Raw genomic sequence first — 23,469 nt, 5'->3', positions numbered from 1 at the left:
GCAAAAATTTTGCCTATGTCAATAATGTACCTACGTATAAGTCGATTCATAAATCTATTAGTATAGAGAAAACAGTCTCGTATTTAATATATTAGATATACCCGGCGTTTCCCGGGTCATCATATTTCAAAAGATAAAAAAAAAACTATAAAATTCCATTCAAATCCGTTAGGTCATTTTTATGTGTTTGACTAATAAATATACAATATGTGTGTTGCCTCCTGGCTGAGCCCGTGCTCGCCCACCTGTCCTGGTGAAACTGGAAAGGCCTCTGGGCCACAAATAATCCAACATTCATAAAAAAAAATGTATGTCATAGCAACGGTAAAGTTAAACTTATCGGGATCTCAAATAAAATTACTCACAATCCGGTGTAGGGGGCTCCGGGTTTGCTAGTAAACAGGCTGTCCACTCGGCCCGGGCTATCTCGCCGTCGCCATTCCCGTCGCAGCCACGAGCCCAAGCTCTGGCGCATCGCTTCGGTTTGACTACCTGAAGGCATCATTAGATCATCATCATCACCATAAAAAAAATATTTAAAAAAATGTTTTTTTTGTTTTTGTTATTATTATCCTCATTTGTAACGAGCCAAGAAGCTACCGCCGAGGACTGCTTTCAAGCTTCGTTTCAAAAAGGGCATGTCATGGCCCTTCGCGAATATTGTGCAGAGGATTTCATTCCAGAGCCAGAGGAAAGTTTTTAGAAATAGGTGAGATGGTGGTACGTGCGTACTTGCAATAAGCCTTAATACAAGTATGCGATGAACATGATCCAAGCCCACTGAGTTTCTCGCTGGATCTTCTCAGTGGGTCGCGTTTCCGATCCGGTGGTAGATTCTGTGAAGCACTGCTCTTGCTAGGGCCAATGTTAGTAACTTAGTTTACTGGTGGTAGGACCTCTTATGAGTCCGCGCGGGTGGGTACCACCACCCTGCCTATTTCTGCCGTGAAGCAGTAATGCGTTTCGGTTTGAAGGGTGGGGCAGCCGTCGTTACTATACTTGAGACCTTAGAACTTGTATCTCAAGGTGGGTGGCGCATTTACGTTGTGGATGTCTATGGGCTCCAGTAACCACTTAACACCAGGTGGGCTGTGAGCTCGTCCACCCATCTAAGCAATAAAAAAAAAAACACTTCCGGTTTGAGCCCCGTGAGCTCACCTACATGTTAGGGTGAAACTGAAATAGCCTCTCAAGGCTATCAGCGTAGGTACGAAAAAAAAGATCTAGATCGTGTATGAACGAAGGTGACTTGAATCACTAAATAGTCGAGCGTATAGATAAGCTAATCAAATATTTTACCTTCTTGATAAGTTTCCTCAGTCCCCTATATTCGGACTTTTGGAGTGAGTCGCTTTTATCTCGGTCCAGTTCTCTGAACTTCCACTCAGCTACGATCTTTGATTCAGTTGCGAGACCGCTGGCTTCGGACCGCATCCTCTCGTATTCTCCATTAAATATTTTAATCAAGTTCCCGTTGAACAAAGCACGATCAGTCCGGGTGCAACCTACAAATTGGCTATTCATTAAATGATTACCTAAATTGAGCTATCATTATTTATAAATGTCATAGCATTGTCATTTATAAATGTCAGTTTCTAATTCTACGAATCGACATTAAAGTTTAGATTTTCAAATATCAAAAGAAAAATGTATCAAATTTCATTAATTCGTTTGTATTTTCATAGGTTCTTATCATTATTTATGACGTGATATAGTATCATATATTTTTAGAAACTTTTACAGCTGCCGGTGGGTAGACAGTAACGACAAATTTTCTGTTGCAACCGAGTATTAGTGCTTACCGTAGCTCACAATATGCGCTCCGTTACCTTCTTTGAGATGTAAGCGTAATTTTTACTTACTCTTTTTGTTACGTTGACCGCGAATCGAAGAACGCCGCCTTGCGTGTGATTTACCTGAAAGAAAATAAATTAGTGTTTTAAGGTAAACTTTCTACTAATAATCGATTATTTACTGTTAAAATGGGTTTATTTGAGTTATTGAGGTTTTTTTTTCTTATGTGAGTGGACGAGCTCACGGCCCTGGCACACGAACCTGGGGTTCAATAGTTACCGGAGTCCATAGACATCTACAACGTAGATACCGCCACCCGCCTTGATATATAAATTGAAAGGTCTCAGTATAGTTAGTATAGTTACAACGGCTGGCCAACCCTTCAAACCGAAACGCATTCCTGCTTCACGGCAGAAATAGGCAGAGTGATGGTACCTACCCGTGGGGATTCACAAGACGTCCTACCACTAGTAAAAAATAGTAATTAAAAAAAGTTTAACTTCGTTAATTTAAGTCTCTTAGGTTGTAAGAAGGTTTTCGTGACTATTAATTTGTCAATTTTGCTAATAAAAAAGCTAAATAAAGCACACGAACCAAATTGAACATTTTCGCAATTTTTTTCTAGATATTAAAAAAAAAAACGCATGTAGTTCCTTGAATACAACTTTTGTTCGGTTCTTAGATAGACTATTTAAGCAAGTATTGTTATATCGATAGCTCTTATCGACAGTACATTAAGCGGCGATATACATATAACTTAAAGTAGCTAAAAAAGGAATTCATTGTGATAAAACAAACTACTGTTATAGAGTACATATTGTATTCTTAATTTAAATTATAAATGATGCAAGTGGCAACAGAGCGGCCGCACTAGAGATCGGCTGGACAAGCCCATGGTCAGCAGTGGACAGCTATAGGCTGAGATTAAAAATACCAATATAATGTTTTCTGGTTATATAACGTTATCTTCTCTGAGCGCGCCAAATCGGCACATGTATCTGTTTGAAGTTTCAATTTAACTCCAACTAGGTAGACGAGTTCACATGACAGGATTATCGGTCTAATTCTGTGAGCTCACAATACGCTCTAATGGCCAGTGTTATAAATACTGTTACAATAAAATAAATACTATTTATGAATAAACACTGGCCATAAATAAATAACGAAATAAAAACAATAAAACAATATTCAAATATAGTATAGCATTAGATTTCGAATCAGTCATTCTGATTTAAAAATTATTATTTTTCATGTTCACGTCTATCTTTTTTAAATATTCTTATGATATTTAAGTGAAGTGGAATGTTAAAGCGAACCTAATTAAGGCGAAGCGTTACACAATGTAGGTAAGCATGAAACTGAATTAAAACTTTGAAAGCCGCTTGGTATTAGACGAATGTTTGTGTAGTACCGGGCTATTGAATTTATGTACCAAGTACACATACATTTAAACGTTTCCTATTAGTCACAGATCAAGATAAAAATCAGACCATTCAAATATTCGTACTAAAAAGGCGATCACAGCAGTGAAAGAAAAAAACCGAAGCACTGTTGTCCGAAAGCAAAAGAGAAGGAAAGAGAAAGGAAAGAATACGGTATATTGAACATTTTTTTTGTTTTTTTATATAATATCTAATATTTTTATAAATATAACCTTATAAGTTTATCCTTATGTGGAAACTTCTCATCGGGGGTACAAGCTGGATATTATCGAACTTCAGGTTTGTATATATATTTAAATATCGGCCCAAATGTTTTAACGATTCTTGAGAAGATGTAAGTGAGAACCACATTTGTAGTGCCGAAGACATATCGTTAAGATGGCTAATTTTTACACGGAGAAAGCTAATGTCTCAATAGAACATAGAAACAATAGAAGCCGGTCACAATGTTTAGAGGATCACTTTAATTATCCTTAATGAAGAACATTTTCAATGAGTTTGATGTTTAAATATGGTATTCGTATAAACTAACGCAAGCCGCACTAATAAATGTTTCAATAAATAGAAAGGAAAAAAAAAATATATTTCTTATCACAATAATACATACGCAAGACGTAAGTCAATTGTTGTGAAATAATGTATTTTCCCATATTGTCACAATGACGAATGACTGATTCGTCCGTGACTACGAAAACTGTATAGTACCTATTCGAAACGCGAGGATGAATACAATATCAATAAAAACGCGATATTAAATGTTGTCTTAATTGATCTGATTATAATATTTACCTACTTCACTATTATTTTTTATTAATAAATAAAAATCCATTAAAGACATTCAGAAAAGGAACATAACTATTAATTAGCATCTAAATAAGCTCCAATGGTCTTTTGAGGCTATCTTCAATGTTTTCATTTCTTTAAATAACCATCCTTATGATAACGATCGTCATTTCGTTCACACCAACACGCCTGATTTCATAGATAATACGTTAATAAGCAGTTGCATTAATGTGTGCAGCCGTTGCGCGTAGTGATTTATTTTTATAAGTGTGTGGTGGAGCGGGAGGCGGGGGGTGGTACCGACCGGTCTTGGACCCGAGTGATGTACATCATTAGGCAGCGCAAAAACCGGTACCGATAGGTCGCTTACCGCGGATTAAACATAGATTATATTATGCCCTGTTGGTTATTACACAATTACTTTATTCACTTTTACACTTTCCAAACTCAGCTGCGTGAATTCAAACAGATGGGAAATTTTTATATCGAATAGTTGATTTTGTAATTCATATGGGTTTTTCGTTTCCAATTTTCGATTTGTCGGAAATTATGAAAGCGGCTTCGTCAGTCGGTTGCAATAATATTTTATAGACCCCACTTAGCTATGTACTCAACAAATAGTATGATTATTTAAACCAAAAATAAATACATAGATTTATTGAACAGTCATCGCCAGGATACAAAAATTGTAATTTAATTTTTTATCCGGTAGGTATTAAAAGGTTTTTTTTTAATAATAAAAAATTTAATTTTATTCTAATTAAAAATAATATCGAAGAAATCATTTTCAAGTTTAAGTCCAAATTACATTTACAGGTTATAAAACAGAGCACCGTTTGTATACAATACCTTCGTAGACACTAATTTAGTTTTACCAAAACTATGATCGGTTTTTCATAATCAGTAAGGTTTAAGATTTAATTTTCTTCTTTGTACATATTTAATCGAGGCCATATGAATGGACGCAGTGAAACCGAGACTGGTCGCAAGTGGGTATCATAACATTCACAGCTCCAATAAAAATACTTTCATAATACATTTTACAAAAGAAAGCGTTTTGTACTAAATTGTTTTGTATTAAAATGTCAATTACGTTAAACCGTATCACAAATAAAAGTTTTACTGTTATTAATATCTCGCCTTATCCTTCCCATCCCTATGGAACTACTTCTCTGTAACCGGTGGCGTTGGATTTCTAAATAAAATAAAGGTGTTGAATCGAGTTCTCGGTCTGTAGACAAAGCGGCGCCCTTTCTAGAGCTAACCCATTTTAAAAACAAAATGTTTCCGGTTTAGTACAATTTTGGATGAATTTAATGGCTAATCATTAAAAAAAACTGCGTGACTGATGTTACTTAGATATTAGAATTTATTAATCCATTACTTTATCGCGATGTTCTAAGAAGATTATATTATGTTTAAACCGAGCAATTTATAATAACGGACTGCGTTTTGCATAAACATTCAGTACTAGATGAGTGCAATTTTGAGGATATAAACAATCAGGAAGGCTGCCGAGTTCTCGTGCTAAAAACGTTGTCTTGATAGGTATTCGCGCGTTGAAGTATTTTGTACGTAAACATACAAATGAGCGATGAACAGTTGATTCTTTTAACTCTTCCCTAACGACTTCATTAATTTTGTTGCTCAGGTAGGCACCGTAGCTAAATATAAAACATCAAAGGTGCGAGCGCGTATACCGATTGATTCTCTCGAAGCGCAACGTCTGGAACTTTTTTTTTTCTGAATCTCATGGCCGACTCGGATTCTCGCCTTTGAAAAAAAGTGTGGCCCATTGTAACCAGGGCGACGGGCTGTCTGACGCGATCCTCTTTTTCTAAGAAACATTTGAACCTTTGTCGCTTTCAAAATAGATGGTTACAGACTAAAATAACTGCTATGGATAGTTTATTTATGAGTTCAACAAGCCGCATCTGTTTGGGAGTTTCGGGTATATGTACCTATGTGTTTTTATTTTAACTTTTCGTTTATTTAAACAGAAATACACGTAAGCTAATTACATACTGCTCGGATTATCTTCTATTATACATTTTAAGAATAATCACCACGAATATTATGGATCGATCCGAGTTTGTATTAAAAAAATCTTTGTTTCAGTCAGTACTCATAACAAATTCGTCTGTAATTAATGACCAATCAATTATGTCTTCAATCTGTTGAACGAAATAAATGCTGATTATATTGAAACATTTTTACACATGTTTTCGATTTCCTGTCTTTAACTTTATCGAGTAAAAGCAATAAAAGCAATAAATTAATCTATAGATCGTCAATAAGCAATCAAAGCGGTATTTATCTCTGTGCATCCAGGTCACCATATGACAATAAACGGTAACATCGATCCAAGACGCCACTTATCTGTTACAGACGGTACCGGTCAAACACAAACACATCGAGCTACGAGCGATCATTACGCGCGATTTTGTTTCGCATTTATGTAATTACCACGTTTCGTATCTGAAGATATCACTTATTTCACAACAAAATAATCACGGAAACGTTACATTCGAATCGATTTCAAAAGTTTTACTTCCAATCCTGCTTTAAAATTACATTGCTCAATGTCTAATAATCTGATACTTACTACTACGCTACCTCGAAACTTGGCCAATTGCATTCAAACAAATTCAAGCTAATCGGTATTCTTAGTTGAAAAAGATCTCCACATTGGGTAACTCAATATTTTTCCTAAGCTAAAGAAAAACAAGAAGCAATTAACAAATTGTACATAGGTCGTGACGTACATTTCAATTATATGACGTACATGTATATTTTAATTACATAAGTTAATGACCATATTTAGAACATTGTCTTTTGCACAGTCACAATGACACTCAGTCATTGAGATTGGAATTTAGTCAAATTCAATTTCCAATACTACAAGGAAAACGTTGCATGATGATGTAGTAAAACTGTTTTTGTGTACATAAATCCAAATATCCATTTTTTAAACTACCAAATATTTCCTAATATAATTGTTTCTAATGTTTTCCAGTTATCGAAAAGCGACAATTTTTTGATTATATCTCTGATTATTTTATATAAAAAACTCAGATCAAGATCCTAATATAACACCACCCTTCAAGTGGGTATCGAAAAACGTGACTAAAGGGATTCATCACAGATTGGGCGTTCTCTGATCATTAAATCAGCATATTGCAATTGCTGGTAGTAGGGCGAGTTGTGAACTCACACGGATAGGTACCAGAATCCCGCGTATTTCCGCCGCGAAGCAGTCATATGGGGGATAGGTGGGATCAGGTGAGATAGTCGTGATACAAAACGTTATAGTCGAGATTTAGACCTTACGTCTCGAAATGGGTAGCGGCATGCACACTGTAATGTCTGTGGGCTCCAGTGAGCATGTAAAAACGGATTTTAAACTTCTGCATATTAGAATAACAGCTATTTCACTTTTGGAATCAGATCTGATGATTTGTTTTCGGCAAGAATAGGCTGACCGGCCTTTTAATATCTTCAATTGATATTTAAATCGTTGCACTAGATTCATGGCTTTTCAATTATATAATATAATAAATTCAGAACATAATGTCAGTTGTAATTTTGATAAGATTTGAAATAGATCTAAAGCCTTGTTCGGACTAGGCGAGTATTTTAGTCGAGTACCGAGTAATTTAGTGGCTAAACTACTCGCTACTCGCCCGAAAAAATAGAACAAAATGGATTGACTTGACTAAATTATTTACTAACCTTCTCGACTAAATTTTTGGTGCTCAGACACATTTAGCTACTAAATTACTCGGTACTCGACTAAAATACTCGCCTAGTCCGAACAGAGCTTAATAGTTCAAGGAATAAACTGATTTCTTTTGGTTTTTGAAATTTCAAAGTACACACGAGGAACATAAATGTATAAAAATACCTATAAGGTATGCACAACTAAATTTCGACAATGATGAAGAAATTGGATATCGGATAGTTTACGTTTATTGCAAGTAGCTTCGAGTCGATCTTGTCTTGGAGGCTTTCTGGGAAGTTATAACTTTTATGGTGCTATTTCATATTCCAATTTAAGTTCAGCTTTCGTCGGATTACTAATTAGGAATTCGAAGCGCGACAAAGGCAGGACTGTACGAGAATGCTAAGCGAAATTATATGCGTTGACGATGCATTTCGAATTTAGTTTATTTACGACTTTTGTCAAACGAATCTCTTAGTCACGTCATTCTTAATATTTATAAGGTGTTAGTATATTTATTCTTACTAGAGGTCCCGCAGTAGTCGAAATTCGACTATAATTAATTGGAATTGTAAGTTTGTACACTATTATGATTGTATTTTTAACGCCAAGACTACCTACACTAAAGAAAAAAATTAATAAAGACAAACAATATTTAATCTATTCTCAATTTGACTACAGACGTCAAGAACAAAAGTTTGACAATAAATAAATAGCATGTGTGTGTCAAATACATGGTAGTATGCGTAATGTTTTCTTTATTGATATAACACATCTTTTGTGCATTATTTAAAAAAAAAAAAGCATTATGCACTTCTTCTCTATATTCTCTATAAGTGTGGAAAAGTTCATACTCCTCCGTCCGCGCAATTTTCGTAAAAAGGGATACAAAGTTTTTGCTTCACGTATTAATATATCGATAATCTAAACGGAGGTCTAAGTATAGAGTGTGTTCTCTAAACTTAAAAAACTATTAAATATTATACTAATATAAACGAAAAACGATATTTATATGCTAAACTGAGCAAATACTTGTCTTAACGTTGGTTCATATCTCGTAAACGGTCATTTACGCGACACATTTACGAAGACAGCTAGTATCTGACGCGTTCCGATAGTATAATCTCTTTTTTTTTTATACTGAATACTGAGTTACATTTCGTGCAAAATATCACTCGTAGAAGAAGATAATAATTAAATATTTTTGGAAATGTTTCGAATGTGGTCGTAGAGTTGAAATATTCAACAATTACCTTTAATATTTCGATGCCTCCAATGAACACTACTCTAACTCAAAATTTTGAAATTTTCGCGAATTTGGATTTAGAGTAGTGTTCATTGGAGACATCGATTTGACGTTTGCTGGTGGTAGGATGTCTTGTGAGTCCGCAAGGAAAAGTACCACCACCCTGTCTATTTCTGCGGTGAAGCACTAATGTGTTTCGGTTTCAAGGGTGGGGCAGCCCTTGTACTGTTAAAAATGAGACTACAGAATTCTTGTCTCAAGGTTGATGGCGGTATTTACGTTTTACATCACCTCCACCCACCTTAGCCATAAATCTATATAAAAACATCTATATAAATTCTACAGAAAAATTGTTAAATTTAACCTTATATTTAGGTATATTTTACGGTAGACTTGTAAAACATGGCGGCATGTAATATTTCACGTTTTAGCAAAGTAACAAACTAACTGTTGGACCATCATCGTATTTAAACTTTATGCACATAATAAGTGTGCTTTATAAAACATGAGGATATTGTCACATTCCTAATGTAACGTGTTTCAAAACACAAGGCTTATAAATTTATTGTATGATGCGAATGGAATAATGTCCATCCAATAGTGACCATATTATTATGCAGTTCTTGCCGCGCAATTTGTTTTGAATTTCGATTTATTATATATATACAAGCGGCCCGCTCCGGCTCTGCTCGGGTCTTTAACAAAAATTCCAACGGTATTTGACGTTGTTTTATTTTTAACGGCATAAATATAACAGTTAGACATATGCTGTCGCGACACTTTTTGTAAATAAAAATGTGTTCTGCAAAGTCGTAGTACATTATTTTATTCTATCATCAATAGTTTTCGCAGGGCACGTGATGTAAAGAATATTTTAGGTTATTTTTTAATACCTTGGGTTACATTATTGGAGTTTTAGTAAGGATCCTTAATTTTTAACAAAAATGATGTTTTTCAAAAAGCCTATGTCACTCGGGAATAGTGTAGCTTTCAAACAGTGAAAGAATTTTTTAAATCGGTTCAGTAGTTTCGAGGCTATTCAATACAAACAAACAAACAAATATTTCCTCTTTATAATATTAGTATAGATTATACCGTTGTCAAAATTCCATCTGTGGTAATTATTATTTTTCCTCGTAATTGTATTGACGACATGCAATAATATTATTGTCAACGTTGTATACAACTAAAATACTTATATTATTAAAACAGAACCTTTCTCCCTTAGAACAGAAGCTACGTTAAGCCTCGAAATTCGAGGAGCGCGTGTTGTGGGAGATTTGAAAGTATTGTTCCTGTTTTATTATTATAGTTTTAATTGCCCAAAACATCGAATGGGCACTAATAAAAATAAGTTTCGTTTTAAGTGTTCGAATTCACTTCATTTGTCATTTACGTATTCCGAATGGATATCAAATGGTCAGACACCCGAGATCGGAACATAAAATTAATACGATTAGTTCCGACACACCAATAAAGAAGAATGAAAACGTATTTCTTTATCTTTACAAGCGGGTAATGGCATGTTATTCGATCGTCACTAGCTCAGTTCAGTTATAATTGAATTATATATTTTTACAGTTCTTTTATTTTAAACTATCAATAAACTATAATACATAAATTAAATATATCGGATATTTATCGAAACCAACTTAGGGGTCAGATGTTCCGGCATCGTTGGCTAAACGACATTTATAGATCTTTGTAACGAATGGCATCTAATTTACATATATTATAAGTGCAAAACCAAGTCACGGGGGTTCTCGGTTGATTCACGCGTGCGTTTTTACCTGAGTTTTATTTATGGTAAAAAAAAAACAATGTTTGCATCGTAACACAGAACATTAATCAAAGTTAATTCACAAAACCTTCGTGGAGGTTTAATGTGAGCTATAAAATAATTATATATTTTACGATGTTAAACACAATTAAGGAACTACAGACATAATATCTTAAACATAACAAGTTTGGTATGCGTCTACATATCCAGTTTAATTTAATCACGCCGATTGAAACGTGTGTTGTAGAAATGTTAAGAATATAAATAATTGCGTTTAATATTCTCCTAATCAAAGTACCGAAAAATACTAACAGTTGTTTTCTTGTAATTGCAACAATAAAACTCACTATAAAATTTTATTATAGCACCACTTATAAATGTATACGTTCTCCTTTTCAAACACAAGATCTGGAATGAGGCAGCAATTACCAGTGAGTGACCTGATTTCGACCTTTTGACAGGTCTGCTGCATCAACCGAATAGATACGAGTATAGCTTAATTATTTCGGATGCCGAAAAGTGGACAATGCACTCTCATAGTGAGGACGCAAAAAGTATTGGTTTAATAAGGTAAACTTCAAACTGTATCTCTCGATTGGTGATTCAGATTTCGCTGACCCGCAAATTAATTACGAAAGAACTCTGCGGACGTCTCTTGCAAGCTGCGTCACACAAGAGCGCGAAAAATGCGCGCTAAATGTTTTTTTTTTTCAATTTAATATATGCAGTGCTAACGCTTATGTAAGGGATAGGAAATTAATTTTTTATTGTAAGTTGAAATTAATGAAGAATCGTTTTTTTTTAGAACAAACCGATTACACTGAAACATTGAAGACAATTCGACGGACCAATAAACCTAAATTGTAGTACATTGCTTCACTTAAATTAAATGTCAATTATAATAGGTGTGAGTGTTGAGGAAGTTTATATTAGAACGAGCGCCGGGCGATGCCCTGCGTAGGATGACCCTTTGTCTAAAACTCCACATACGCAGACATGCCAGGAATCGGAAGAACATGACATCTAATAGGTAGGTGCCTTTGTTGACTTTCGCAGCATAACATGTAACATCTCTGTAAGGAGTCATAAGTTTTCAAATATGTATATTTGCTAAGTGTATTGGCAAACCAAATTAGTTTCAAAGTTTGGACTCGGACAATGTCCGGTAATTTAATCGTTAATTTCTCAATGGCACCGATTTGAGGGACTCTTCACGAAACCATTTACTTTATAACGAATACTGAATGTGTTTTTAAAACAATATAACGTCACGTTTCTATGATTGAGTTTAGTTTACAAGGAAGCTAAATCGGTGAGACGGACCTTTAATTCGATAATAGTTATGTAGGTAGGTACCTGGCTAGTGAATAACACAGGATTGCCGTCTTCCGTCGTCGCTAGCCCTAACACTTTTATTCCTAGAAGTTTATTAGTCACGTGGCGGCATACGGAAATTGCCATCACACGTGTTCTATGTATTCTAATTGACATTTTTCATTAATCTAATTAGCTATGATAGAAGCGGTTTTGCGGAACCGCTCATAAATAAAATTATTATTACTCGTATTGGAAAATTTTGTATAAACCATTATTTACCTACCGAACACTAAATGTTCTCGTATATTTTGAACTGGGGTGAGTACACTTCTGGGTATCTACAGATCGAAACACTTGTACAACATGAAATGCCTCCCGATATGTTGTTAGTAAATCTATCAGTAATGAGTTCTGTTTCAGATCTCTTATAATTGTAAACAGTTCTGTGAAATATTTTTAAGTGTGAAAGATACTATGCAAAAACTTGGCGCCACGTTACGTTTGGTTTTTTAAACGCCTAATTTATTACGAATTCCCAGGATTAGTAAACAGTTTACACGAGCGGTTCTGGGTACCACAGATAATATAAACTCCGAGTATATTACACTTTTACTAACAACGCAGCATTTTTTTTTCCAAAATCAGATCGCATATTCGAATTAAAACTAAAATCAGCTTAAGAATACAGATAAAAACAACTTTCAAATAAATTCATAACACTTAACAAGACTGTGATTGATTTTAATCTTAAATGGAATTCGTTCGACTCGATTTTGTGGGAACTGTCAACGAACGTGTTTTATTAACGCTAAAAGTCTGAGACCCACCACAATATGTATCCACATTGTCGCAATGTGTTAATGAACTAATATTTTCCAAGCGTTTCTAATAATATAAGGCAAACAAAGGCTTTCGTCTGGCGTTTATTTACAAATAGACATGGCATATTTCAACGTATTCACAAGGCAGGTGAAATAAACTCCCAAGATCCGGGTAGACAGGTTAATAATATTTATCTTTGTAAATACTTGATAGGTGCTCGTTCATCGTAAGTATATAAATTGATTGCTTCATTTACCTCGTAATTACCACTGGTTGAACCTTATTGAAAATCAGCGATACCGGAGTTTATCTGGGTTGGTAATTTCATAATCATAATGTTTTGCTGTAGTTATGTTTAATGTAATTGGTTTTTTAATTAACAAATAGAAATAGACGCATTTGAGAAAAACGTTTGTATTAGCGATTACGAACAGAAATGTTGTTTTCTAATCGTTAATCCCCAAAAGCCGTATGCATAAAATTTAGGATGAACTGTTGTGAATGAAAATTAAGCTTCAAAAAATATTAAATTCGCCAAAAAACTATGCGTTTAGGTCTGAATGCTAGAATTGTTGTATTTACTGTATTAGCGGGATTTCTATTTCAGATTACATTATTTCATTGTTAGAATAAAATTTAAGCTCAATGTGAGAGCTGACTATTGCTTTATTTCTATGCAATTCTTAAATTAGAATTAAATTTTATCCTTACCAGTTCTAGTACAGTCGGGTCTTCCATTCCTCACAGCTGTATCTGGCAGCGGCTTCCCGTCGGGAGTGACACACCAGCATCCGGCAGCTGTGGTCCCTGATGCGCCGCATTGCACCGCTGCATAGGTACCATCAGCCCGACACCGAGGGATGTACGCTGGTCTAGGAGCTCTCTGCTGGGCTTGGGCGTTCAGGGCGTATCGATGCGCGATTAGACAAGACGACTGCCCGTCTACACGTACCAAAATGAAACAGCTGATAATTTAACGTTTATTAGAAAACGGCCTTAATTTAAACCAGTTCAACTAGACGTTCAAATTACACGAAACAATGTGCACTGTGAAGTTCAATTATAAAACAATTAGGAAGTTTTTTGTTTGAGTTTCCCAGCGAGTCATGATCTGTTTAAATAATTGGATTGTATTCCTAATTATAGCCTTATTCTTGCACATATTGGTTTCGCTATGGAAGGTGGAAATACAATATTTTCTTCGGCTTCCGCGAGTCGTAACGTAACGTAAACTGAGTTAAAACTAAAAACGTCTGTTATTAACTATTATTATTAAACATTAATTCATTTATTTCGTTATAAAATTCTTTCATATTTCCAGTTCCATGATTAAAACTATTTTTACGATTTTTTATCAACATTAATGTCGTGTGCTAATTAACAATATGGAAATGTCGACATAGAACTTCATAGTCGTCCGTGGACCACAAAAACTGTAAAGTATTTGAAACGTCGGAAATAACTAATATAACAACACCAATAAAAAGCCTGAGATTACACCGTAAAAGTAGTTTTAATTATGGAACTGGAAATATGAAAGTATTATATAACGAAATAAATGAACTAATGTTTAATAATCTATATATTAATACGTGAAGCAAAAACTTTGTGTCCCTTTTTACGTAAATTGCGCGGACGGAGGAGTATGAAATTTTCCACACTTATAGAGAATATAAAGAAGAAGTGCGCAATGGTAATTTTTTTTTAAAATAATGCATAAAAGATACATTAAATCAATAAAGAAAACATTACACACACTACATACCATGTATTTGACGCATACACGCATGCATACTACCTATTTATTGTCAAACTTTTGTTCTTGACGTTTGTGGTAAAATTGAGAATAGATTAAATATTGTTTGTCTTTATTAATATTTTTTTATAGTGTAGCCCTGGCGAAATTTGTGATTATAGAAGTATAAAATACAATCATAATAGTGTACAAACTTACAATTGCAATTAATTATAGTCGAATTTCGACTACTGCGGGACCTCTAGTAATAACTAATAACAGAAGTTTTTAGTTTTATCTCAGTTTCGACCCAAAAGAGAGACTTCCCGCTATTGGGGGAAATTGTTATTTATTTATCGGCTAATTTGAAGATTTCCTGAAAATTTAATCAAAATTGGTCCAGCCGTTTCGGAGCCAATAGGTACATATACAATAGACATACACACATCGACTTTTGTATACCTAGTATATAGATGAAATATTCGAAAGATGTGTCGATATCGTTAAAAGGATACCAAACATAAAAACAAACATTTACCGTTATCCTGTTCGTTCAATGTTTTTACATTAAAAACAAATAAAGAACTAGCCGATGATTCAAAGATGTAACTTTGAGTGCGTTTAAATGAGTTACAACTTAAGCAGATGCATTAAAACTAAACTGGAGCGTGTTACGACTGGTTAATGGGTGATATCATTTCCGAATTCCTTTTAACTGCCATGCAAAATGAACAGACTGAATGTTTGATTTTCATCCATCGTCCTGAACGTTAAATAATGTCCGCCAGTTGTGTAATGAGTCATTTTATTCGTACAGTGGCTTTCTGCAATTCAGGATGACGAATATGCGAGTATCAACATTATTTAAGAATACAATTACTACTATTACTACTACTACTACGTACTATTTGTTCAGCGCAGTAGTTTCGTTACTGAAACCTGTGGACGAGCTCACAGCCCACCTGGTGTTAAGTGGTTACTGGAGCCCATAGACATCTACAACTTAAATGCGCCACCCACCTTGAGATAAAAGTTCTAAGATCTCAGTATAGTTACAACGGCTGTCCTACCCTTTAGACCGAAACACATTACTGCTTAACGGCAGAAATAGGTAAGGCGGTGGTACCTACCCGCGCGGACTCACAAGAGATCCTACCAGTAACAACCTATTACTATTTTTAGTATTTTTTAACATCAAAATGAATTTTAACTTATGTTGGTGCTCACAATATCACTTACCTAGACACGGCCCTTTTCTGGCTATGGCAACAAGTTCTCCGTTACATTGAGCCTTCATGAGCAGGCACCTTGAGGCGTAAGTCCGTCCGTTGGTACCGCAAACAGGTCTCCGAACACTCGATGCGTTTGTCTCGCATGATGCTGCCCGCGTCTTGCATAACTCGTTCCATATTTCACTAGTCTGTACGAAAAAACAATAACGCTCTATAGTTGGTTATAAATTTTATGCTAATGACGGCCCGTTGATACTTGCCGGCGGCTCTTTCCTGGAAAATATGGGCTAAAATTAAACTATAATATATGAGGTCATAGGATTCACGAGCTCTTCAAACTTAAGATTAAGAAATCGTGAATATTTTTTATTTATTTTTATATTATTTTATTAATAATATTGTCGTGCTGTTTTGAGTTTATTAGAACACGAAATCACGTATAAAAATCGGTGGCACTATTTGTAATTTAAGTTGATCGGTTGGTTAGATCATTAAGCTTCGATTGGTTTAAGTGAGATTGTTAATTGTGAGTTGACGAGGTAATTTGTTACCTGTACTCAGAGAACAATGACTGTACTTTTCGAACTAAGCTAAACAAGTCATATAAACGTGCCACATCGACATTGAACTAATATTTATAATATAACAATTCGTAGTTATCGAATAATGGTTCATTGAGGTATGCGTTATTATGCGCGTACTCGTTAAACTCTTGGCAAAGGGTTGTCGTTGTTGTACAAAGCGAATTTTCCTGAGCTATAAACAAAGATAATAATTAATTCAGTGTTCCCGGTACACGTAATAAAGCAACTGTCAACTACTGGGAATATAATCTGGACGTAAGCAATGCGTTTTATCATTTATCTTTGCATACCCTACGTATTATCTTGTTTTCTATTCGCACCGCTTATTAAAGGCGCTTAAAACTTTACGAACTAAATGAATTTATCGTTAATTTATATATTTATTCTTTCACTATAGGAGTTGATCTTTTTCTTAGATTTTAACGAAACCTCTCATACATTAAGAAATATAAAATTCAATAAATTTCTGAATTCGGAAGTTGTAAAATATTCGAAACGTTGTATTGTGAAATGAATAAATACGCACGAAATAAAACTTGAAACTGTCTTCTCAAAGTTTCACTTAGCTAATGTAGTAATTTCAATAGTAGCTAATGGTAGCTGTCGTAGAATAAGTTAACAAAGGCCTGAATGACGCTGACGAAGTTTTTGTTTGTTTAAATATATACCTATATCAGTTACGTACAGTACGTTACGTACGTAAAAGAACATACAGGCCATTACTACTTTGATAAGGTGATGCGTCATGAAAATCGTCTCATCATGGCCGTAGCAGAGTACTCTTCGTCCACGGCTAACGAAGGAGCCAGTCACCGTCGACGCCCTAGACACGTCCTTACGGATCGACCCGGTCCATTAGCCCAATTATAGACACCTTCAGCCCTAAGAGCAGGCAAAAAGGATCCTGGTAACCATACTCTTTGAGCTCGTCAGTGTTTGACGTAAAACCTAACCCATAACGTTAGTCCGCTGAGGTTGTCACCGGATTAACGGCCGTCTGGTGTAGTGGTAAGTGACGCGGTCACTACTAAAGGGGGTCGCGGGTTCGAATCCCGCCAAGGGAAGATATTTCTACGATAAATATAAAAAATGTATTTTCCAGGGCTATGGATGTTCCGGGGGCCGGAGGCGGGAATACGCCCGTACGTCCCAGCCCCTGTAGGTAGCGGCCTCCCCCCGGTGAAGGTCAAGGGGCGACCTGGGCGGGTAGAGGCCGCACAGCGCGCTACCAGCACTCTAGCGCGCTGCCGTGGAGTTATAGAGCGACCGGTCGACGGTGTATCGCGTCCCGACCCGGCAGGCTGGTTCTGGTCCAGCGGGGTATTCCGGGACACCAGCGGCACCGTCTGGGCGGTCTGACGGGCTGCCGTACCGAGACGGCTGACGTTTCAGAGCCTTCGATTCGCCTCGAAGGCTCCGTCTGCTGGGCGTTCTTGGGGTGAGCCGCGCCGTCTGGTTGTAGTGGTGACCGCGGTAACCCCCCTACCTCATCCGGGTTCGGACCTCGGAGGGGATCGGACGTCAGGTGTAAGAGTGCAGGGAAGTCGTTTAGTGGGTGGGCCCTAAAATCCTCGGGCCCGCGGTCTGCTCACAACACCATGCAGATCGTTGAGTCTCACATACCCCGCGCGCCTCTTTTGCGCGGTGACCTCGTAGGAGGTTCAGCCCCCGACTCGAAAAAAAGGGCTATGGATGTATATTAAATATATGTATGTATATGTCAGGTTATTTTCGTTACGGAATTTCTTAATTCAGTCGCCGCGCTCAAAGCTCGCGATAAAAGCTATGCAATAGCCCAAAAATAAAAATGTCTTCTCAGCGAAGCAGAGCTCTCCACTTCACCCGCATGTACTGCATATAGGGTAAGGGTCTTATAGTCGATCCTCCAAACACTGGTTTAGTAATAATTTTTTACATTTTTTATTGAACAAAGAGATTAACTGTTCTGGAGCGAGGGGCCGAGCCTGAACCACTCGAACCTATGCCTGGAATACTAAGTGTAATCCTTGTAGGCTCCTCTCTCCATTAGACACCTGGAGATTATATCTCCTGGAAGGCAGGGGATAGTAAAACAACTCACATTATACGATTATCAATATTCGAGTACCGAGCAACAGAGCGAGCACAAGGCCTTTATTATCACTGCTACCACCCACCATCTTGATGATTCTTAGTTCTTTTGTGGGTTTTTGCAGGTGGAGGAACACCCCACTACCTGGAAGAGCTCTCTAATGCCCACTCCCAGGTGTATTTTACTATATTCCTCGCCCCACGCTTAACCGGCCGCCTCCGAGAGTAGCCAGTAAAAATGTGGAATATAAAAATATAAATGATTTTAAATGCAATTTTTAGATGCGTGGGAGTGGCAGATATTTTGCGGTTTTCGGTAAGATTTGTGTGAACGTAGAGAACAACAATGTATCTGTTTTTTTTTCATTTCTAAGGGCAAACGTTCTATATTGTGTCGGGCTTTTAAAAGTTCGCTCACAATGCTTGAGGTTTTTTTTCAATTTCGACGATGCTCTCCGTTTAATTCATTTTCGAAGTGTCCGTTAGCTGAGTGGATATTCGAAACGCCATTAAAATTTGAATGACAGCTTAGATAACGACAAACGTCACAACACGTATCGAGCGCACCAGTATTAGAACTGTCAGACTGTATGGACAGTTTCGAATTGGACGGTGGCGCAATGTCGTAGTAATTGACGAATACCTCCTACACTATGTCACTGGGTCGACTATATTCATTGAAGTAATCCAGCGAACTCTTAGTAAGAGAACACTCTGGTCAGATTATTCAATTGCAATCTTTTTAATAATTTACAGGTATTACAATATATACTCTTCAGTTCGCACTTATTTGTGGTTCTATCAAAAATGATAGTCTTTATTCTAAATTTCTCTATATATTTGTAAATGGAAAGTTGCATTTATTGTGTCGACCAGACATGATTAGAATCATTATACCTTTAATTTTAATGGCTCTTGAATTTTAACTGTTTGCGGAATCATTCGTTAGTCATGTTCCGACATGGTGTTGAGTTTTATATACGTAATTTTCACAAAATTATTACAAATATGTGAGTATATTTATTTTTAATTCCCGAGTTTCCTATGGTCTATCAGATTTATTTAGATTTTTTTTGTGATCGATCTTTCTATCATCGCCACCAATTCGTTAATAGTAAAGAGCAGAGCATGTATACTTCTTCGCGATTATTTTCTTGGATTTAACAATATTGACAACCTTTTTTTGTTTTATCCTCCTACCTAATCGATGGTAGTGTCGAGGGGTATTCCAGCTACGCACTGTTTGATGGATGAACTAAGGCAGCTCAACCTAGGAGGACTATCTAACTTGCTAAAAGGCTTAGAAAACCAGAATTTCGCTGAATAGACCACTAGATCGGAACCGTAAGAAGAACTGGCGAGAATCTGGGCTGTGTTTTCATCTTGATTTGTTATTCATCAATACAAGTCCGTTGTTAATTTCGCGTTAAGATTTCTGCGTATCTATGTTGACTAGACAATTTGTAATCGCGACGCTGCCGCTGTACAGCTTAAGACCTGAATTGGAAGTGGGATCGTATCATAATATTGTTAATGGTGGCAACATTTTTGCTCGTACTTATCTTTAACACAGTTTGTGGATGTGTTGTACTGTTACTTTCCCAGATAAACAATATAAAGAGTAAAGTAACATCGTACGTTGAAAATTAGGCAGGGCAATGGATAAACATTTAGGTACGGGTTCACAAAGCGCCCGGAAATACTCAAGATTTAGGGGATATTTACGTTGGTAATTAGGTGGGGATACAACAACTAAGGACTGGTTTTCAAGTATTCGTTGTCCACCAAGGAGATTGGGATCGCATAGACGTACAATATAATAACATGGTGTGTGACATTCTTCAAGGTGTCTCTTGTTTTGCGACGATAGGTAGGAAACAAAATACTGTAGGTGTATCGATGTTATACTCGTAACTGTCTGCCTGACGTGATTATTCATTGGCCGTTTTACACGGTATTTCCTGAGCGCTGTGACATGTCCATTCCTAAGCGAGATTTGAGGGAGAACTGTGAGCGTCAGGCAGCGTCTCGGCTACATCTCTGGTATTTCAGACGTCGCATGAGCGACGCTGAACATTCATTATCAGAAAGGCTGTATGCTCATTTGACTACAAATACAATTTAAAAAATGCTTAAATCGGTAATACATATTTATCAGAAGCTTATAGAAGATAAATTTTTCTTTTGGTAAAGAAGTTGATACCACTGTTAGTAACGGATGACAAGGAAAACGTGACAGTTAGTAGAAATGCGGGATTCGCCTAGCCCCATCTTAATATTAATATCACTAATAATACTTAATTACTAACACGGATCTTATTAATTATTATTACATATGATCTTCATAACGGCTGAATAAAACTGATTTGTAACAATAAAATCACTGGTAAAATACAGACCATCTATGATTTTATATTGTTTCATTAAAGGCTGATGTTAAGGCGATTAGCGAGGTTTTGTTGAAAATTAAATGATTAACCTTTTAATCAGTAACAGGTTTTATTAACACATATTAATAAACATCAGTTAAGAAAATATTCGATCCAAGATAAAACGTTACCTACAAAATAGGTGTTTTAGGTACCCTGCTTCTAAAATAAAATAAAACTAGTTATTTGAATACCGTTTTAAACAAGAATAATACATAAAATCTCTCACGTATTTCAAATTATTCTACCATTAAAATTTTATATCGATTTTAGACAATAATAAAGGTGCTAAAAAAAATTTAATTTTCATTACCTGAACATCGGGTGCTGCTCCACATATCAAGTTAACGATGTGTAGAAATAATAAGTGAAACACTGAATCAAAAATATTCATAATGTCCGATGATTAGTCCTACTTTACGATAATATAAATTAACTCTAGAAAAAGAAAAATATTATTACATTCAAAACACTTGTTCACAGAAAAAAACAATACATTTATCGGTCGGAGAAAGAAGCAACGATTTTATAATAGGGATCATATTGGCATACTACGCTTTTATAGAAGCCGTTTTTGTTAGAACAGACGGCGATCGTTTCAAAGGGAGATCGTAGGAACGTTCGACGAGACAGGGAGCGCAGAACGGAATAAAAGACAATAAGGATAAGATCCCGGTGCGAAGCCGGCCGCCGCCCGCGCCGCTCTCGCCTACCCATGAGCAAAAAGCGCAGTGCTCACGTCGCGTCGCGTCGCGCCGCATCGTGGACGCACCTTGCCCCGCCCACCCTTTTGCCGGCTGTACATGCTAGCCGTTGTTTACCGAGCGAAGGCCAGTGTGAACGTGTGACCAGCCCATTTGCCTAGCTTGTTTATGGTTTACGTTCGACGTCGCTTGCTTAGCAGGCAGACTCGGGCCAGCGCCAACGTACTGACGGTTAATTTTATGTGCTCTCTGACTTCGGAACATTGACAGTTTAGGCGCAGAAGCCAAACCAAGTAGATAGTTCCCCATACTGTACTACATTGCCGTGATTATAATTCGTGCTATTTAAAATGGAAACAGAAACTTGCGTTTTATTTTTCGTCGTCAAAGGTGGCCAGTGTGCTTAGTGCGAGTTTTTAACGTTCTCGATAGCGTAAAAGTTAACCCAATTTTGTATGTAGTTGGAACAGCCCCCCCAGCGGCAAACGATCCTATTCCATACAAATATGAGCTAACTTTTACGCTATGAGAACGTTAAAAACTCGCACTAAGCACACATATGAACTCACAGTCGTTATATGAGCGGTATTCACACATGTTTGCAGTCGTCGCGGTTTTGGTTAGGTACATCCAACATGTCTTGTACAGTCAACCACAACAACGACCATGCACTCGTAAAGTCTATGACGTGTATAAAAAATTAGGTCCAGATATAAGGAACGAAGGCCAAAGAACGAATGGGTTTGAGGACACACTCACTCTTGATAAGGCAGGACTTTCGTAGACGCGCTGCGTTGCTCCTTTGCATTAATCATAGGAATTTTGAAATGTCATATCTTCATAATGTTATGTATCTCACGGTTGTTATAAATAGTATAAATATTGATAAAACTCATTGTTTATCGTAAAGTTGATGGACGCTAATAATGCCAAGAGTACAACCAAGCCTACCGCTAAGAACTCTCCTCAGTTCCAGGAACTAGATGGTGTTACGGATGTTGGATTAAGTTAAAAACTTCGATGATGACCTCACTTTTTGAGAATAATATGTATCAAATGAGCGTGTAATACTAATAAATAACAGTTTCATTTTAGGAACTTACCAAATTTTTACAACGAACTGAAAGTATGATCTTCCTACTTTTTGTTCGCATCTCCTTGCATAGTCGTCCAATGGTGAACTGTAAATTTTGAATCGCCACATAATGAGCTCAGACGAAGCTAAGCTACATATATTATATGTAGGGAATAACCAGATGGGTCAAACACCCAGATCAACTTAAATCACAAAGGCACGAAATTGATCTCCCAATTTTCACATTTTTCTGTATGCATAGAGAATTAGAACTCTGTGAGAAGTGGAAATGAAGAAGGTAGACATCCGCTAGTTATTTTAATATTGGTCATTAATTTACTCCTGAATTGTGTTCTGTGCATCTATTAGCACGAAATAAAAAAGCACTTCCATCGACAGAAAGCCTTTGCTTTTTTAAGCCAGTTCGTGCAAATCTTGCGTTTAGAAACTGGGCTAATAGATCTGTGTTCGCTATATAAACGCTGTGAACGTGTCATATCCCCGATCCTGTAGACCGAATGGTAGACAGTCGACGTCGCCCAAAGCACGTTATTACGGATCCTCCCGATCCATTAACGGTGCTTTTAAGCACCACAAGCACCGGTCACCGTCCTCGTCGAACCCGTCGCTTGCGACGAAGACCTCGACGAGCGAATTAACCCATAGACGCAGCCCACTGAGTTTCTCGCCGGATCTTCTCAGTGGGTCGCGGTTCCGATCCGGTGATAGATTCTG

The 23,469-nt window shown here is 36.6% G+C and overlaps 1 protein-coding gene and 1 long non-coding RNA gene across 4 annotated transcripts in view; one reads left to right on the top strand and one right to left on the bottom strand.

The window, feature by feature from the left end:
* LOC101736103 (SPARC-related modular calcium-binding protein 1) overlaps positions 1-21,756 on the bottom strand; it is a 31,836-nt gene extending 10,080 nt beyond the window's left edge. The window contains exons 1-7 of one of the 3 annotated variants that reach the window (XM_038021769.2): positions 21,508-21,696; positions 21,269-21,393; positions 15,880-16,060; positions 13,617-13,847; positions 1,863-1,916; positions 1,300-1,505; positions 366-492 (exon numbers count right to left, since the gene is read on the bottom strand). In XM_038021769.2, the coding sequence (XP_037877697.1) occupies positions 366-492; positions 1,300-1,505; positions 1,863-1,916; positions 13,617-13,847; positions 15,880-16,060; positions 21,269-21,349 (880 nt within the window). In that variant the 5' untranslated portion in view covers positions 21,350-21,393; positions 21,508-21,696. Of the gene's footprint in view, positions 1-365; positions 493-1,299; positions 1,506-1,862; positions 1,917-13,616; positions 13,848-15,879; positions 16,061-21,268 lie in introns of all 3 variants that reach the window. The other 2 variants (XM_062669507.1, XM_021350490.3) reach the window with 2 other exon arrangements.
* LOC110385854 (uncharacterized) lies at positions 2,982-11,670 on the top strand. The gene is made up of 4 exons (XR_002431108.3): positions 2,982-3,140; positions 3,260-3,389; positions 11,228-11,336; positions 11,572-11,670. It is a non-coding gene; the product is annotated as an uncharacterized LOC110385854 (long non-coding RNA).
* Positions 21,757-23,469: the final 1,713 nt, after the last annotated feature.

Source organism: Bombyx mori, chromosome 1, assembly GCF_030269925.1.
Source record: "Bombyx mori chromosome 1, ASM3026992v2".
In the NCBI taxonomy this organism is placed as follows: domain Eukaryota; kingdom Metazoa; phylum Arthropoda; class Insecta; order Lepidoptera; family Bombycidae; genus Bombyx; species Bombyx mori.
This window is presented reverse-complemented; position numbering and strand designations above follow the sequence as displayed.